At 57.5% G+C, this 18,184-nt stretch overlaps 1 protein-coding gene across 10 annotated transcripts in view; it reads left to right on the top strand.

Annotated features, from left to right (window-relative positions):
- Positions 1 to 18,184, top strand: part of SCRIB (scribble planar cell polarity protein) — a 123,148-nt gene that overhangs the window by 89,221 nt on the left and 15,743 nt on the right. For 4 of the 10 annotated variants that reach the window (XM_063396567.1, XM_063396655.1, XM_063396483.1 and 1 more), the window contains 10 exons: positions 4,581 to 4,649; positions 6,625 to 6,675; positions 7,251 to 7,292; positions 8,059 to 8,187; positions 9,866 to 9,979; positions 11,179 to 11,226; positions 12,185 to 12,350; positions 14,657 to 14,822; positions 16,146 to 16,235; positions 17,309 to 17,476. In XM_063396567.1, coding sequence (XP_063252637.1) covers positions 4,581 to 4,649; positions 6,625 to 6,675; positions 7,251 to 7,292; positions 8,059 to 8,187; positions 9,866 to 9,979; positions 11,179 to 11,226; positions 12,185 to 12,350; positions 14,657 to 14,822; positions 16,146 to 16,235; positions 17,309 to 17,476 — 1,043 coding nt within the window. Of the gene's footprint in view, positions 1 to 2,255; positions 2,610 to 4,580; positions 4,650 to 6,624; positions 6,676 to 7,250; positions 7,293 to 8,058; positions 8,188 to 9,865; positions 9,980 to 11,178; positions 11,227 to 12,184; positions 12,351 to 14,656; positions 14,823 to 16,145; positions 16,236 to 17,308; positions 17,477 to 18,184 lie in introns of all 10 variants that reach the window. The other 6 variants (XM_063397072.1, XM_063396223.1, XM_063396393.1 and 3 more) reach the window with 6 other exon arrangements.

Genomic DNA, 18,184 nt, shown 5'->3' with positions numbered 1-18,184 from the left:
GTGGGACAGGAGGAGGTGCAGGTCCATCTGTCCACTGTGGGACAGGAGGAGGTGCAGGTCCATGTGTCCACTGTGGGGCAGGAGGAGGTGCAGGTCCATCTGTCCACTGTGGGGCAGGAGGAGGTGCAGGTCCATCTGTCCACTGTGGGGCAGGAGGAGGTGCAGGTCCATCTGTCCACTGTGGGGCAGGAGGAGGTGCAGGTCCATCTGTCCACTGTGGGGCAGGAGGAGGTGCAGGTCCATCTGTCCACTGTGGGACAGGAGGTGTAGATCCCTCCACTGACCACTGTAACGAGGGTGGAATTGGTGATGAGGATTCCCCAAGAGCCACCAAAGCAGGAGCAGCTGGTTGTGTCTTGGATCGATCTTGCTGCCTCTGGGTCCCTTTGTGAGCAGGATTAACAAAGGCTGATGAGATGCCCATTCTGTTTGTCCACTGAAAGTGAAAATTCCCACTGGAAGCAGTCTGGGAATGCTTGCTTGGGGGATGCTCTTTGGCACCCAGTGCACTGCAGCCTCTGGATGGAAGCTGTGGTTGCCCCATCACTGGAAGTGTCCAAGGCCAGGCTGGATGGGACTTGGAGCAGCCTGGGCCAGTGGAAGGTGTCCCTGCCCATGGCAGGGGGTGGAACACTATGAGCTTCCAGGTCCCTTCCCACCCAAACCATCCTGGGATTCTGTGACCCTCTGACATTTCCCTTACAGAAGGCAAAGAGCTGCCACAGTCTCTGTCCTCTGCACTGAACAGGAGTGAAAACCAGACCCGTGAGGGACTGATCACAGCAAAACCATCAAAGTCTAGTTTTGCTTTCTGGACTGTGAGAGATGGAGAAGACTTGACATGTCTCAATACAAGGTCTTCATGGGTAGTTAATTAGCAACCTGTGCTTTCTGTTCTGAATCGGTTTCTCCTCAGTTTTGCCATTGATTCTCTTTTTTTGCTCGTTCATTGGATTTAAGATTGGATTTCTTCCAGTGTCAGGGAGGATGCAGGGTAGCACATGTCTGTTCCATCTGCAGGCTGGGAAAGCTCGCTGCATTGCCCAAATTTTTGCTTGCCCAAAATAGCAATTGTGGCTTGTCTGACAGGAATAGCCCCAGTGAGGCCAGGGAGGGAGGAATCCCTCACCAGGACATGTTACAGCAGGAGCTGGAGCCTACATGAAACACAGATCCAGGCCGGTTCCAGTCAGGTCCAAGAGCAAGACAGGGACTGAGGCTCCCCAGGCATGATGGCACTCTGGGAAAAGGGGTTAAAAGTCGGGTTTTTACATGAAAAATCACCCAGCCACAACAGCAGAATTTCTCAGGGCAGCACAGGCTTCACTGGTGAGGAAACGTGATCTGAGCCAGGGCTCTGCCAACCACAGAGGTTGGGTTGGGGGTTAGGGGAGGGCCTCCGACATTCCTGAGCCTCCCAGCTGCCATTGTAGTCACCAGCCCACCCTGGAGCTATTTTGGTGACCACTGCCGTGACACAGGAGCTGAAGAATTTGCTGTGAGCAGGAGAGGTCTTTGTGCTCCCTGGAGGCGCTGGGATGGACGCTCTGGGCTTTGCTCTCTGACTGTCTCTGCTCCCCCAAGGAGGGCTCTGGCTGGGTAACAAACTCTCTTCTGTGCATTTAGAGGAAGGGTCAGGGCTGCATTTGGGCTGTGCATTGTGCCTGAACAGAGCTGGGACTGCCCAGTCCTGCCAGCAAGAGCCCCCACAGGGTCTGCTCTGCCTGCTGCGCTGGGCTCTGGTGTTTGGGGCTGCTGTGACGCGCTGGGGCTGTCACAGGACGCTCACCTGTGCAGGTGGGGTGGAAGTGCACGGGGTGGGGGTTGTGTGACTGTGGCAGCTCTGGGGTGACAGCAGGGGCTGGCCCAAAGCTGGTGGGGCTCAGTGAAGTGGGGCTTGAGCTGGAGGATCTCCAGGGGTGCCTCCAGCCCTGGCTGTTCTGTGATCTGTGTGCTGAGGTGAGCAGGAGCAGGTACCTGTGCAGGTGGGTCTGGCTGGGGAGCAGCTGCAGGAACGTGTGTGAGCTGGAGGAGTGCAGGGAGCTCCCTGGGTGTGTGTGCACAGCAGGGTCCTCTCCTGGCAGTGACCCTGGGGGTCACAGATGGGTGGCAGAGCAGGAGAGAGGGTCGGGATGGTGTGCGGGCATTAGCGCTGCAATTCTCTCCCCTGTCCTTCAGCAGCTGCTCTGTGTTTTCTCCCTCCTTTCTTTACTCTGTTCTCCTTGTTTCTCTCTGATCCTTGTGTTTCCTCCCAGCCTGTGGGGTGCTCTAAGCCCAGCTCCAGCATGGAGGGTGACTGCGCCGTGCTGTCCCCTCCGGCGGCATGGGACGGCCGGGAGGCGTCCCCGGGCCCGGCGGGGCCCCCCCAGCACAGCAGCGGGGCAGAGCAGCCCCGGGGGGACCAGCAGGACCCCCAGGGGTGTCCCCTGTCCCCGGAGCAGCTGCCAGAGGAGCCAGAGTGTTTGATCGACTCGCAGCCCATCCCCTTCAGCGAGAACCCCTTTGTGGTGGCCAACCGCAGGGGCAGGGCCGCGGGCACGGCCGGCCTGGGGGGGCCCCCCCTGGGCTACGGCCGGGGGGGCGTGCTGAGGACCAGCCTGCACGCCAAGGCAAGCAGCGTGTGGTGTGTGGCATGCTCTGACACGGCCCGGGCCACCAAACCCTACTAAACCAACCCTGGCCCCGGGCAGCACGGCGCCCGCGGCCGGGCCCCCAGCCCAGGCCACCCTCGGCCACTAACACACCCTGTGAGGGTGACGGGTGCTCTGCTGAGGGGACAGGGGACACCGTGGTGTCCTGCCCGCTCGGCGGGGAGCAGGGAGCTGTCAGGACTGCTGGAAGGTCAGGGCTGGTGCCACGTGTGCTCCTGGGCCTGAACAGCCCTTCCCAGACTTCTGGAAAGCACAGCAGATCTGCAGCCAGGAGCTGCTCACCAGGTGACACTATTGAGAGATTGAGACTGGAATTTCAAGGGAGAACTTTGCTTCCTGCTCTGGGAAATCTGTGTTTGGCATTCCTGCTGTTGCACAGGGAGCAGGGACTGACCCGAAGACTCCATCCTCCAGATGAGCACCACGTTGCTCTCCCCTTCTTCCTTTTTAAGCTTTCTGGGGGGGTCTGAAAATCAAGACAGCCCCACATAAAGAGCCCCATCCACAGTGGATAAACCAGCCAATCAACAAACCAATCCTGAGCTGCAGTGATCTTGGAGCTGTTTTAGTTCCTTGGCAGGGATTTCACAGGTGTGGAGCCAGGTGAGCTTAGAGCAGGGGATCTGCAGTCTGTGCTCCAGTACAAACCTCAGGTCACTTCAGGCTTGGTGTGTCAAAAGACTGACTTGATTCAATACTGACCATGTGCATGGCTGTGGTGTGAGTGTCCAGTTCCCCAAATCCCACATGACCTGCCCCTACCCTGAGGCATCTGAAATGCTTGTGAAACGTGCTCCTGGTGCTGCTCTGGGACTGCAGTGCTTCCTGGAGTGCTGCCCTCTGCTCAGCTGCTGGGCAGGGCTGGTGGCCAGCTCAGCTGGGTCTCCGTGCCAGGGGTTCCTCTGGGAGCCAGGAGAGCCCTGTCCCCCCCCAGCCAGGACAGCACTGTCCCTTTCCAGCCAGGACAGCCCTGTCCCCCCCCAGCCAGGACAGCCCTGTCCCCCCCAGCCAGGACAGCCCTGTCCTCTCCAGCCAGGACAGCCCTGTCCCCCCCAGCCAGGACAGCCCTGTCTCCCCCAGCCAGGACAGCCCTGTCCTCCCCAGCCAGGACAGCCCTGTCCCCCCCAGCCAGGACAGCCCTGTCCCTTTCCAGCCAGGACAGCCCTGTCCCCCCCAGCCAGGACAGCCCTGTCCCCTCCAGCCAGGACAGCCCTGTCCCCCAGCCAGGAGAGCCCTGTCCCCTGAACAGCCAGGACAGCCCTGTCCCCCCCAAGCCAGGACAGCACTGTCCCTTTCCAGCCAGGACAGCCCTGTCCCCCCAGCCAGGACAGCCCTGTCCCCCCCCAGCCAGGACAGCCCTGTCCCCTCCAGCCAGGACAGCCCTGTCCCCCTCCAGCCAGGACAGCCCTGTCCCCCCCAGCCAGGACAGCCCTGTCCCTTTCCAGCCAGGACAGCCCTGTCTCCCCCAGCCAGGACAGCCCTGTCCCCCCAGCCAGGACAGCCCTGTCCCCCAGCCAGGACAGCCCTGTCCCCCCCAAGCCAGGACAGCACTGTCCCTTTCCAGCCAGGACAGCCCTGTCTCCCCCAGCCAGGAGTGGCTTTTTGTGCTCAGTGTCTGTAGAGATTTCCAGAGATTTCCCTGGACTGATCCTGCCTGGGAGTGCTGGGGGCAGTCAGGGAGGAGGAGAAGAGGATTCCTGGGACGTGTGTGAGGCAGAGGCTGTAACTGATCCCCCTGGGCTGGCAGGGCTCTGGGATGTGGTTCCAATGTTTAATGTCATTCCCTGCTGTTCCCAGCGCTTCTTGGCGTGTGCCAGCTGCTGCTGGGCCCTGCTGACGCTGCTCCCTGGGTGTCCCCTGGGCTGTACAGACCCCTCCTGCTGTGGAGTAACACTCGAGCTTTGCTGAGCTTTGTCTTCTCTCTTTCAGGCTCCCGTGGGTGAGGCTGGGACAGGAAATTCCAGGCGTGAATCCCCCTATTCTCCCAGTAATCCACAGGTGAGACTGTCCCCAGGACGGGTGATACGGGAAAGGCAGGGAGGCACTTCCAGGGATAAAGGACAGAGGTAGCTGAGGGCAGTTTCCATCCCTGAGTGACACTGTCAGGGTGGAGGGGGATCCATCACAGCCAGAGAGCAGAGAACAACTCCCTCCTTCAAAATTACTCAGAGCCAGAAGGTAATTAGCTGGTCATAAATGAGCTGTGAGGGTGATGAGGAGGGGCTGCAGGAGGTAGCTGTGAGTTTTTTGGGAATGATCTTTTTGGACCAGTGGCTGGTACAGAGATTCTTTAATTCTGGCAGCTGCTGTGTGGTAAGAAATGGAAGAGTCAGGATGTGGAAAAGGATCTTGGGTCTGTAAGCCAAGGCTGCCCAGGCTTGCAGAGGATCCCTGGTTCTCTGTGTGAGACTGGAAGTGACCCACGTGAGCTGCTGGGCAGGAGGTGGGAGGATCCTGCCCTCAGGGAGTGATGGCCACAGCTCCTTGCCAGAGGCTTTCCCTCCAGAATGGGAACTGTCTTTGTTTCTTGTCACTTCTGATGATTTTTTCTTTATAAACATTACTCTTGTCCCTTGATATTCGTATCCCTTATTATCTCTGAACTTTCCTTTGATCCCCCCTGTCCATCTCATGGCAGGAGGTATCACAGCTCAGTTGAGCCTTTTGAAGTTAAATGAACCTGAACAGATTTTAAATGTTCCCTTTACAGTCGTTGCCCATTACTGGGTTTTATATTGGGGGCTGAACTGCCAGTTTTACTTTGTTCTTTGAGTCTGTTACTTTCCTTCTGGAGTCCAGCTCTGGCACTTCCCTGGTCTCCGGTGAACCATTTCAGTTCTGGTGCTGGACAGGAGCTCCTGGGGTGAACAGGGTCACCTTGGGGTGAGGTGACTGCTGGGACAGGCTTAGGAGAAGGGTCAGGGCCATGCAGGAGGCAGCAGGAGCAGCACTTCAGTCCATCTCTGTTCTTCTTGGCCTGTCTCACACCTCCCTCAGTTCCTGATCATTTAGAATTTAGTGTTCATCAGGAACACAGCAGGATTAGAAGATGATACTGTTATAGCTGAACTATTTCAGTGCACCTGGTTCCAGCTGTGTTTCCCTATTTACATTTCTGACAGCAGCTGCATTATGTGTAGGTTTTCCTTTCACCACAAGTGCCAGTTTTCTTTGACATGGGTGTTCACAGAATCCTAGGATGGTTTGGGTGGGAAGGGACGTTCAAGACAATTCCAGTCCCCTGTTATGGGCAGGGACACTTTCCACTATCCCAGGTTGCTCCAAGCCCTGTCCAAACAGGCCTTGGAGACTTCCAGGGATGGGGCAGACACAGCTTCTCAGGGCACCCTGTGCCAGGGCCTGCCCACCCTTGAAGGAAAAAATCTCTTCCCAAAATCCCATCTGACCCCACCTCTGGCAGTGGAAGCCATTTCCCCTTGTCCTGTCCCTCCAGACCCTTGTCCAAAGCCCCTCTCCAGCTCTCTTGGGAGCCCTTTAAGGCAGTAGAAGGGGCTCTAAAGTCTCCCTGCAGCCTCTCCAGGCTGAACAGTCCCAGATCTCTCCTTTTCTGGGGATTCTGGAGTCTTGACCTTCAGGTTGTTGCTCCAGAGCAGAAATTCCGAGGAATTTTGTCTCTTATTCTCTGGCTCCATCTATTTTTAATGTTAATTCCTTGGTTTCAACATCTTGTAGTCTGGCCAGAATTTGTTTGAGAGAATTCCCTGATGGAAATGGAACCCTTTGTCCTGAGTTTGCCCTGTGGTGGCCGTGCCTGGCCTCGAGTTCTGCAGGGGTGGGGAAGGCAGGAGGTGTCAGTGGTGGATCCGCGAGTGCCAGGCAGGGCAGAGGGGCCTCCCCCGTGGTGGGGACCCTCCAGCCGCGGCTGCTGCCGCCTCTCTGCCCCTCTCCCGTGGAAAACCCACTCTCTTCTCCGTTCTCTCTCCCGTTCTGTGCCGTGCTGATGCCCCTGCAGGCGCCCGCAGCCCCCCGGCCCGCTCACCTGGCCGGCAGGGAGACGCGCTTTGTAAGTGCCCTTGGTGTGCGGTGTGCCTGCTGCCCCTGCTGCCCCGTGCCCGGGGCTCCCCGGGGAGCAGCACCCAGGGACACCCAGGGGACACCCGGGGACACCCAGGGGACACCCAGGCACCAGGGGCTGCTCCCCGGGGCTGCTGCTGCGCTGGCACCCGCGGGCGCTTCGGGGAGGAGCTGCTGGGGATGGCTTTGCTGGGGCTGGGGGCGAGTGCCGAGGGTGGGGATGTGCCAGGGGCTGTGCCCGGGGGCCAGGACCTGGAGATGTGCCCAGGGGCTGTGACTGTGGGCCAGGACCTGGAGATGTGCCCAGGGGCTGTGACCAGGGGCCAGGACTGTGCCAGGTTTGGGGTCAGTCTGGAGATGTGTAGGGAGTGGTGAGAGTCTCCTCACACAGCACAAGAGGCTCGTGGAGGTGGCTCAAGCCTCTCCTCACTCACAGGAGCAGGTATTGAGGGGCAGGGGTTCTGTGGGACCTGGAGCTCCCCACACGGGGTGGGCAGTGGGGCAGGGGTAAACCAAAGGCTTTCGGGATGGACTCCAGGTTTACCCCTGTATTTGTGTTTGCAGGCTTCCATTAACTTCATTACGTCGCAGGATGACAGCAAATCAGTGAGTACAGCAGCCGTGAGGCCTGACTGGGCTGTCCCTGTGCATCCCCCAGCACATGGAACTTGTTTCTTCCTCCTGTTGGCTCCTATTCTGTCTCCTCCAGTCCTCCACTATGCCTCAAGTTTGTACAAATGCATCAGGTCTTAACCATGGTCCATCTGAAAACCCAACGTAACTGGTTTTGCAGCTTTTATTCCTATTTCCCCTCACAGCTTCCCCTCCTGCAGGTTTTGCTGGCTTACCCAGTTCCTGCTGCCTCTCTCTAGTTGCAGATGCTTTGTTCACTTTCGCACAGCATCCAGCAGTGATGGTGATATCTAGAAGTTTCAGACTCTTGCCTCTGCTCCAGTAACTGCTTTTCTCTTCAGAGCTCTGACTCGATCTGGTTCACTTCCATCCACAGCTTCTGCCAGTTCTCATTCCTGGCTGATGTTTCCCTGCTGCTCACATTTTCTGAGCTTTGTCACACTTACCATACCCTGCAAACCCCCGCAGCTGCTGCTGGTTTGGCAGGTGCTTCCTTTTGTCCCGGCCTTCTCTGTAACCCCCTGGTCCTGTGTAACCCTTTCCTGGCTGAATCTCTCGGTGCTGGCTCCAGGAGCTCTCCCTGCCAGTCTGGAGCTGAGGAAGGATTGGGGGGTGCATGGATTTGTTTATTCACTGCATGGCAGACACCTCACTGCCCTAACAGCCCGTTTCTCTTCTCTCTTTCTCCCTGCCCCTCCTCTTGCTGCCTTTCCCCATCCTGTCCCGGGCCCTGGCACAGCAGACCAAGCCTGGCGTCATCCAGCCCCTGTCCCGCGTGCGACCGAGCGCCGCGCCGCCCCGGGCCCAGGAGGGGGACAGCCCCAACCCCTTCCAGCAGCCCGAGCCAGGCTCCAGGATCCACAGCTCTGTAAGTGGCCGGGGCTCCCTCCCTGAAGCCGTGTGTCTGTCCTGGGTGGCTGCAGTGCCACCTGCTCTGGGGCAGGACACCCTCCCAGAGGTGACTCTGGTTTGGTGGCCCCGTGCCTGAGCTGAGGCTGGGTCCCTGCACCAGTCTGGGCTCCCTGAGAAGGGACCCACGCTCCTCTCAGGCAGGGCCAGCTCAGTGCATCCCTGTGATTCCTCTGGGCCTCCTCAGCTGCCCCATGGCCCTGGCCCAGGAGTCAGCACTGGCCAAAATCCCCAGAGCAGATCCAGGTTTAGAGCCGTGTTTGGGAGGTGGTGAGTTCTGTGGAGACATAAATCTTACAGAACCTTGGTTCGTGTCTGGCACCTTGGAGCAAAAGCCAATATCATCCTGCTGATGGTTTTTATGGTTTGCAAAATGATTGGTTTTGAAAGGTTTGTTTTCCTGGGGCTGTTTGTTGATGGGAGAGAAAAGTTCAGGTATTTTGGTCTTTGTCATGATGGAAGACCTGTGCCCCCTCAAAATAAAAGTGGAAGGAATAGGGGAAGGTGTCCCTGCCCGTGACAGTGGGGAGTGACTGGATGGGAATTCAGTCCCTTCCCACACAAACCTTCCTGGGTGAGATTCCATGAATCCAGCCCTTCCCTCCCCACTGGAGCTTGTGCAGTGTGGTACCAAAACAGACCTGACTTGCAGGCAAACAGCTGGACAAGATCCACATTTCACAGTCTCCTCTGATCTCACTGTGCTGTCCTTTAGCCCACGCAGGAGCATCTTCAAACCGCATTATTTAGCCCTAGTCCAGGACTAAGAAAAAGCAGAAGGCCTGGAAGTGGATTAGTGCAGCTGGGGGTTGGAGGATGAGCAGCTAAAGGGGATTTGCTTTCCAGCACAAGGAAGGTTGTGGTGTCAGTGCCCCACCCCTACCATTTCTGTGATGCTTTGAGCAGGGCACCCCAGGGCTGCCTTCCCCCAAATTGGCAGGGTGGGTCACAGGGAAGGGGCTGAGGAAGGGACCAGCAGACAGTGACAGGCAGTGGGAAGGTCCCCTCAGACCTTGTCAGATGTTTCCCAGGAAGTGTAATTCTGCAAAGGGGAAATTTGAGACCAAAGGCAGCTCTCCTCCACATCAGGGATCCTTGGATCAGATCATGGAATCACAGGGTGGCTTGGGCTGGGAGGGACCTTAAAGACAGGGACACCTTCCACTAGAGGGAATCTTGTTTAGTCCTAAATAGAAGTCAGGGTCAATGTGTAGCTGTCCTGTTCTAGCCCAAAAAAACCTGATTCAGGCAGGCACTTGCTGTTTGAATTGGATGGAAATCCTGAAGGACTGGGACAGCAATGTGCCCTTGGCCAGAGGATCTGTCACATTCCCATCAGGGCAGTGCAGATCTGTGCCACCAAAAGTGCCATTTCTGTGCCCATGCAGGAGACAGAACGGGGCTGTGACCCTCGTGCTGCTGTGTACAGTGTGTGTGCAGTGCTCTGCTCCTCGTGTTCCTGCCCCTGGGGAGCAGCTCCCCAAGGTTTACGTGTCCCTTACATGTCCCTTACGTGTTCCCTGACACGTTCCTTTCCCCCGCTGCTCGTCAGGCTCTGAGAGCTGGGCTGTGTCTCCCCCTGTGGGTTCCCTCACCCCTCCCGTGCTCACCTTTGCCTCTGTCTGTCTGTCCCGTAGCCAAAGCCATCGCCACCGTCGCCACCCTCCCCTGACGAGGTCCCCATCAATGTCAAGCAGGCCTACAAGACGTTTGCAGCAGTGCCCCTGTGCCAGCCCCTGCTGGGGACACAGGTAACGCCAGGGCTGGGCTGGCACCTGCAGGGGGAGCAGGACAGAGGGGAGAAGGGAAGGAGGTGCTGGTTGTGCCCTCCAAGGAAAGCTCTGCAGGGCAGGGACACGCTGGAGTCCTGTGCAGGTTGGAGTGTGCTGATGATGCAGAGGGACGTCCTGGCAGGGTCCTGTCTGTATCAGGTCCTGGAAGCTCATGGAGTCTCACAGCGCTGCTGTTCTCCCCAGACACTGGGATACTGGTTACAACCATGCAACTCTGAAATTCCAGACTCCAGGGTTAAACCTGTGCTGAGACATTTCTGAATAGATTCTGATCTTCACTGGGACTCTTCCCCTCCATCTGGCTGAGTCCTGGAACAGTCCAGGCTAGGTGAGGCCTTGGAGGTCTTTGCCTCAGTCCCCCACACTAAACTGGGCGGCCTTGGATGTTAGACCTGTAGAATCCTGGAATGTCCTGAGTTGGGAGGGACCCACAAGGATCCTCGAGTCCAGCTCAGGACGGCCCCCAGGGCCCCACCATGGGGCTGAGAGCATCGTTCAAAGGCCTCCAGAGTTGTAGGACGTTGCTCAGGCAGATCCACTCAAGTTCTGAATTGTGAATTAGTAATTGGAGCGTGTTTGGATAAAGCCAGAGTTCATCTCCTTGCTCTCTTTTTGTGGGTCCTTTCAGTGTCTTTCCTTCTTTTCCGTAACTTGTTTGCAGTTCTCAGTTTACCCCTGCAGATTCCTAGTTCACAGACAGATTTTGTGGATCAGTTTCCACCCCCTGTAGTTCTGTTCATCCAATAATCTACTATCCATCCCAGTAAATACAGATTTCGTTCCTTCTTCTGGCATCTTTGTTCCTTTAAAGCAAATTTTGTGTGGATTTGTCTTTGATGTAAGTAAAATGTGAGTGAGCTCTTGCCAGCTCCTGTGAACCCCTCCATCTCTACCCAGCCCCTGCTCCTGTTTTGTGCCTGTTGTTTTTCAGTTTCTGCCCTTTCAGAAGTTGTCACACCTGGTTCTGTTTAACCCTCAGTTTAACACAGATCCTCACTCCTGATGATTGCTGAACCTTGTTAAATCTGTGTGAATTGTAGGACAGCTTCAGGAGCCTGTGTCAGCTCCTCTGGCCTTGGGGACACATGGCTGGAGGATGGCTGGGGGGTGGCTGGAAAGTTTCCTTTTAGAACATGCATGTTTTTCTCTGTTCTTAGGAATTGTGTGGTCAGAACAGCTCAGAAAACACCAAAATGGCCTCGGAGGTGAGTTCTGGGGCTGGGGCTGGAAGGAAGGTGGGGTCCTGGGGGCTGTGGATGGGGAGATGGGGTCAGGGTGGGGAAGAGCTGGGGAGGAGGAGGAGGAGAGTGTGGGGCATCTGCAGAGTGAGGGTGGGGGTGACAGGGGGAGGGTGCCCATGGCCCGTGGGCAGTGCTGGGGGTGGGCGACCTGTGGGCAGTGGGCAGTGGGCAGTGGTGTGGCCGTGGGCACTGGGCAGTGGGCAGTGGTGTGGCCGTGGGCAGTGGGCAGTGGGCAGTGGTGTGGCTGGGTTGCCCGTGGGCAGTGGTGTGGCCATGGGCACTGGGCAGGGGCCAGTGGGCAGTGGTGTGGCCGTGGGCAGTGGGCAGTGGGCAGTGGTGTGGCCGTGGGCAGTGGGCAGTGGGCAGTGGTGTGGCTGGGCAGTGGGCAGTGGGCAGTGGTGTGGCAGTGGGCAGTGGTGTGGCCGTGGGCACTGGGCAGGGGGCAGTGGTGTGGCCGTGGGCAGTGGGCAGTGCTGTGGGTGGGCGGCCCGTGGGCAGTGGGCAGTGGGCAGTGGTGTGGGCAGTGGGCAGTGGTGTGGCCGTGGGCAGTGGGCAGTGCTGTGGGTGGGTGGCCCGTGGGCAGTGGGCAGTGGGCAGTGGTGTGGGCAGTGGGCAGTGGTGTGGCCGTGGGCAGTGGGCAGTGGGCAGTGGTGTGGGCAGTGGGCAGTGGTGTGGGCACTGGGCAGTGGGCAGTGGGCAGTGCTGTGGGTGGGTGGCCCATGGGCGGCCCGTGGGCACTGGGCAGTGGGCAGGGGGCAGTGGTGTGGCTGGGCCGTGGGCAGTGGTGTGGCTGTGGGCAGTGGTGTGGCCGTGGGCAGTGGGCAGTGGGCAGTGGGCAGTGGTGTGGGCACTGGGCAGTGGTGTGGGCAGTGGGCAGTGGTCTGGCCTTGGGCAGTCGTGGGCAGCCGTGTGGCTCTTGCAGGTGGCCGCACACAGCCCCGGGGGACAGCACAGCCCTGAGCAAAGGTCCTTCCGTGAGAGGCAGAAGTATTTTGAGATCGAGGTGAAGCAACAGCACCTGGACAAGCCCCCCAAGCGTGTGTCCTTGGTGGGGGAGGATGACCTGAAGAAGATGAAAGAGGAGGAAGGTACGTGGGGATTTGTGCACACAAGTTTGTCCTCATTCCTTTCCTGGGGAAATGCAGCACCTCAGAAGCCCATGGGGGGTTATTGTAAGGCCTGGGGATAACCTGAGTAAGTGAATGTTAAAGAATTCTGTGGATGCTCCACTGATGCTCTCTGGGCTGGTGGAAGTGCTGTGGTTTCAGGTGTCCTGTGTCATGGAATCACAGAATGGTCTCAGTCAGAGGAGTTTAATCCCACTCAGTCCCAGCCCCTGCCATGGCAAGGACACCTGGCATTGGACCAGGGCTCCAAGCCCTGTCCAGGAACACTTCCAGGGATGGGGCAGCCACAGCTTCTCTGGGCAGCTCGTGCCACCACCCTCCTTTGGAAGGATTCCTCCCAGTATCCCCTCTGGCCCTGCCTGCTGGCAGGGAAAGCCATTTCCCCTGGTGCTGCCACTCCAGGCCCTCGTTCAGAGCCCCCTCCAGGTCTCCTGGAGACCCTCTGGGCACTGAAAGGCTGCAGCAATTTCTCTCCTCCAGGCTGAACAGTCCAGCTCTCCCAGCCCGGCCCCAGAGCAGAAGGGCTCCAGCCCTCGGAGTATTCCCATGTCCCTGCTCTGGGCTCTCTGCAGCAGCTCCGTGCCTGCAGCTGACATTTCAAACACCTGAGTGACTTTTTCAAAGCCACTGCAGGCAGTGAGGCTGTGCCAGGTGAGCAGCACTCACACGGGGCTGCAGGCACAGCTCTCTGTGCTCACGGTGCTGCTGTAGGTTTTACCAGGAGGTAAATGCTGCTCTCGCTTTTGATGTCATTTCCTCCTGATTTAGAGTTATTTTAGGAGGTGATGAGGAACAGTATGAGGTGGAAAAAAGTGTTTTTACTGAACTGTCCAGCCACTCCTCTCCAAGTCATACCTGGACCTGGCTTTGTGCTTCCCAGCTGTGGAACCTGGCATTTGCTCTGGTTAAATTTCATGCCATTAATGGTTGCATTAATGTTCCAGCATTAATTAATAATGCATTAAACTGTTCCAGCTTGTCTGGATCCTCCCGTGAGGGTCCATGGCCCCTGAGAGAGTCACCAGCACCTCCCAGTTTGGCCTCATCAGCAAAGTGTCACTGTTGTGTTCAGCTCCTGCAGCCATATGAAATCTTTAATAAATTCTTGCCCAGAGCTGGCCCCAGGCCTGAGCCCTGAGGAACCCCCCTGGGGCCTGGCAGCCTGCAGGACACTGCCCCAGAGAGCCACCTGCTCGTGTCCCCTGCTGTCCCTGGCCCTCTCGTGGCCTGTGTCACCAGCAGAATTGTTCCATGCGTGGGGCCCAGCACCAGCACCCCAGGCCTGGGCTCCTCCAGAGGCCAGGGGGAAGAGGCAGACTCCCAGGGCTCTTCCCTTTGGGAAAAGGGCACAAGAGACTGCACAAATTTGCAATTTGAGCGTGAGAACACTGGGAAATCTGCTGGAAACTTGCTGGAAATCTGCCCACTGAGTGTCCAGGGACAGAGGTTTGGTGGGTAAGGGAGGAGGGAGTGAGGAAACGATGCAAAGTTTGTTTCATCTGAAGCACTGGGGGAAGTGTGGAGAACAAAGGTGTTCATGGACAGGGAATGGACTAAAAGCAGCCCAGACTTGCAGGGATGGGAAGCACAAGGACCTGCCCAGAGGTCCTGTCCTGGCCCGGGGGATGTCACTGTAAGGACCTGCCCTGAGCTCCCCTCCTGGGGGTTTCCCTGTAAGGACCTGCCCTGAGGTCCCTCCTGGGGGTTTCCCTGTAAGGACCTGCCCTGAGGTCCCCTCCTGGGGGTTTCACTGTAAGGACCTTCCCAGAGGTCCTGTCCTGGGGTTTCACTGTAAGGACCTGCCCTGAGGTCCCTCCTGGGGGTTTCACTGTAAGGACCTGCCCTGAGGTGCTGTCCTGGGGGTTTCCCTGTAAGGACCTGCCCTGAGTTCCCCTCCTGGGGGTTTCCCTGTAAGGACCTGCCCTGAGGACCTGTCCTGGGGTTTCCCTGTAAGGACCTGCCCAGAGGTCCCCTCCTGGGGGTTTCCCTGTAAGGACCTGCCCAGAGGTCCCTCCTGGGGGTTTCCCTGTAAGGACCTGCCCAGAGGTGCCCTCCTGGGGGTTTCCCTGTAAGGACCTGCCCAGAGGTCCTGTCCTGGGGGTTTCCCTGTAAGGACCTGCCCTGAGTTCCCCTCCTGGGGGTTTCCCTGTAAGGACCTGCCCTGAGGTCCCCTCCTGGGGGTTTCCCTGTAAGGACCTGCCCTGAGGTCCCTCCTGGGGGTTCAGGGGATGCTGTGTGGTCTAAGCTGCTCCCGTTTCCCTTGGCAGCCCGCAAGCTGCAGCAGCAGCGAGCTCTCCTGCTGGAGGAGGAAGCTGAGGAGGAGGAGGAGGCGAGGCAGGCGCCCGAGGCGGTGCAGTCCAGCGTCATCATCGAGGGCGTCGAGTACAAGGTGGAGAGGCTGAATGGAAGGAGCAGCCAGGCCCCAGCAGCTCGGTAAGGCAGGGCAGCCTCTGCCCCCCACGGGTCACAGTGCCCAGGAATTCTCAGGGACGAGGGCTGGGAAAGATTTCTTCAGCACAGAAAAGGCCAAATTTTCCAGCTCTCTCTTTGCAGGGAACAGCTCTTTCAGCTCTGCTCGAGGGTGGGTAGAGGGGTTGATTTTTAGAGACAGATGCTTCCAGATCAGCTGAATGATAAAGTGATGCTAAAACAGCTTTGGGGTTTTTTTTGTTTCTCACTTCTCTGGGACTCGGCCTCCAGGTTACCCTGATGTTTCTTTCTCTAATTCTTGGGCATAGAACTGAGGAATGAGAACAGGGTTCTGAAAGGCTCCAGATGAACTAAGAATGCACTGGAGTAAAGCTGAAGCTGTCCTAATCTGCCTTTGAGGTCTTTGGGACAGACGTTCTCCACTCCACAAGCACAGTGGCAGAACACACCCTGGCATGTGGAATCTCAGTTCTCTCAGTTCTTTCCTCAGTTGAGGAACTTCTCACCTAATGGTGCCCTGACACTTTCCTTGCCCCCTCGTGTGCTGAGGCAGCTCGAGGAGGAAACAGCCACGTGCAGCTCCTTGGTTCTCTGGGAGTCCCCTTGTCCCTGCTGTTTTCATACTGAAACGTGGATGCTGCAGAACAGGGAGGATGGATCAATCAGAGGACTTTCAATTGCTCATTATTTATGCTTGAATGCAGGGAAGGCAGTGCAAGAGGCTGAAGCTTGTTTCTTGAAATAATCTTTCTCATGCTGGGATAGAAACTGCGATTTAATAAAATAAATTTGAGCAGTAAAAGTCAGGGTGAGTGTCACTATAAAAACTGAACACCCCAGCTCTCCCAGCCAGGTTCCAGCCCTCAGAGCAGCTCCATAGCCCATCTCGTGGAAGAACTTGAAATAATCTAATTAATCTGTTAATGAAGGTATAAAAACAGGATCAGATGGCTGATGTTTCCAAGGCAAAACTTTCTTGGGCTCCTCTGGAATCCCTTTGTGCCACATCTAACAAAGCCAAGTGTGAGGTCCCAGTTCCTGGGACTGAAGGGTAAGATCCAGAGGAAAAGAAAGCCCAACAAATATTTTTACAAGAAAAACTGAGGAAAAACTTTCTTGCGTGTGTGTTAGTGGCTGGCTGGGGCTGCAGGAGATGAGCTCTGATATTCCTGTGGACATTTAGGAGATCCCCAGAGGAATGTGCACAGCCCGTGGGGGGCTGTGGTTTCACCCTGGAGCAGTTGTTGCTCTCTCGGGGTGGACCTGTCCCACCTTTGCTGGGTGTGCAGCCTGTGCTGCTGCAGCTCACAGGGTGTTTTTTTCCAGGCCCCTGGAGCTCAGTGAGAACAGCAGCTCCCAGAGGAATTCCCTGGAGGAGGGCATCAAGTCTGAGCAGAGAACCAACTCCATGTTGGGGTGAGTGGGGCAGCTGGGCAGGGGCTGCAATAGTTCCTCCTTTTTTAGCAGCCAGGGCTGCAAGGGAGGGATTTGGGGGAGGAAGGGGAACTGATCAGAACCGACCTCAGAGAATCCCAGCATGGGCTGGGCTGGGGGGATCTTCGAGACCGTCTGGTTTCAACCCCCTGCCCTTTGGGGGTTGCTCAAAGGACAGCCTGAGCTAGTCCAGCCAGAAACTCACTTCAAGAAATGTCCTGTGTGCTGTGTCCTGTGTGCAGTGTGCAGTGTCCTGTGTCCTGTGTGCTGTCCTGTGTGCAGTGTCCTGTGTGCAGTGTCCTGTGTCCTGTGTGCAGTGTCCTGTGTGCTGTGTGCTGTCCTGTGTGCAGTGTCCTGTGTCCTGTGTGCAGTGTCCTGTGTGCTGTGTGCTGTCCTGTGTGCAGTGTGCAGTGTCCTGTGTCCTGTGTGCTGTCCTGTGTCCTGTGTCCTGCCCATCCCAGGGCAGCCTGGAGTGGCACTGAGCAGGCGGTGAGAGCTGTCCTGTCCCTCCCAGGCAGGGGTGGTGGTGTCCCCAAGCCCCCTCAGTGCCTCTCTCCCGCAGTGTAGGAGCTCCTGGGTGACCTCAGGGACAGTGACAGAATCTCTATAACCAAAGCAGCTGTGAGAGCTCGTGGTTTATTGTGGGCCTCACTTGTAGCTGCTGGGCACAGCTAAAGCAGGCCAGGAGAGAGCAGGGAAAGAGGGGGAAAAGAGGAGGAGGTTTGGTTACCATACAATAAATGTCCTTCTGAGTTGAACAGTCTGTGTTGGACCAACCAATCTAATACAAGACACCAATCTCACAGCATTTACACACAGCCAACAGAACTGTCCCTTTACCTTTGGCAAGCAGGAGGGAATTGTTTAATCCAGGGAGATTGCCCCCAGCCAGGCACACCATTGTTCACCGGCTGATGGATTGGTGTTTCACATCTCAAAGCTTGCCTTCATTTCTATCACACCCCCAGAATCTAAACCATCCTATTTACAATGCATAAATTATATTTACAGTGAATAAATTGTAAATTTACTCTCCTCCCTCCCTCCCCTGCCAGGCTGGGCCCTGCGGAGCCGCCGGTGCGCACGGCCAAGGCGGAGCGGCGGCAGCAGGAGCGGCTGCGCATGCAGAGCCCCGAGCTGCTCAGCACCCAGGACAAGGAGCTGTCCCCGGCAGAGAAACGGGCCCTGGAGGCAGAGAAACGGGCCATGTGGAGGGCAGCACGGTGAGCCAGGGCTGCCCTGCACCCCCGGGCACGGCGGGTGCCCGGGACCTCGGGAGGGAACGGGGAGTGAGGGACCCTTCCGAAGGCAGAGGCTGTGTGGGATCTGCAGGGCACTAGTGGCATGGCTGAGCTGTCCCCTTCTGCCAGCACAGCACAGGGGACAGGGGAGGCTGTGTGGGATCTGCAGAGCTCTGGTGGCATTGGCTCAGCCTGTCCCCTTCTGCCAGCACAGCACAGGGGACAGGGGAGGCTGTGTGGGATCTGCAGAGCTCTGGTGGCATTGGCTGAGCTGTCCCCTTCTGCCAGCACAGCACAGGGACGGTGAGAGGCTGTGTGGGATCTGTTCAAGCAGTGCAGGGCACTGGTGGCATTGGCTGAGCCTGTCCCCTTCTGCCAGCACAGCACAGGGATGGTGAGAGGCTGTGTGGGATCTGCAGAGCACTGGTGGCATTGGCTGAGCTGTCCCCTTCTGCCAGCACATCACAGGGGACAGGGGAGGCTGTGTGGGATCTGCAGAGCACTGGTGGCATTGGCTGAGCCTGTCCCCTTCTGCCAGCACAGCACAGGGGACAGGGGAGGCTGTGTGGGATCTGCAGAGCTCTGGTGGCATTGGCTGAGCTTGTCCCCTTCTGCCAGCACAGCACAGGGGACAGGGGAGGCTGTGTGGGATCTGCAGAGCTCTGGTGGCATTGGCTGAGCTTGTCCCCT

This window comes from Prinia subflava, chromosome 1 (genome assembly GCF_021018805.1).
Source record: "Prinia subflava isolate CZ2003 ecotype Zambia chromosome 1, Cam_Psub_1.2, whole genome shotgun sequence".
Taxonomy (NCBI): Eukaryota; Metazoa; Chordata; class Aves; order Passeriformes; family Cisticolidae; genus Prinia; species Prinia subflava.
Note: the sequence above shows the minus strand (reverse complement) of the source record. Positions and strands in the feature narration are given on the sequence as shown.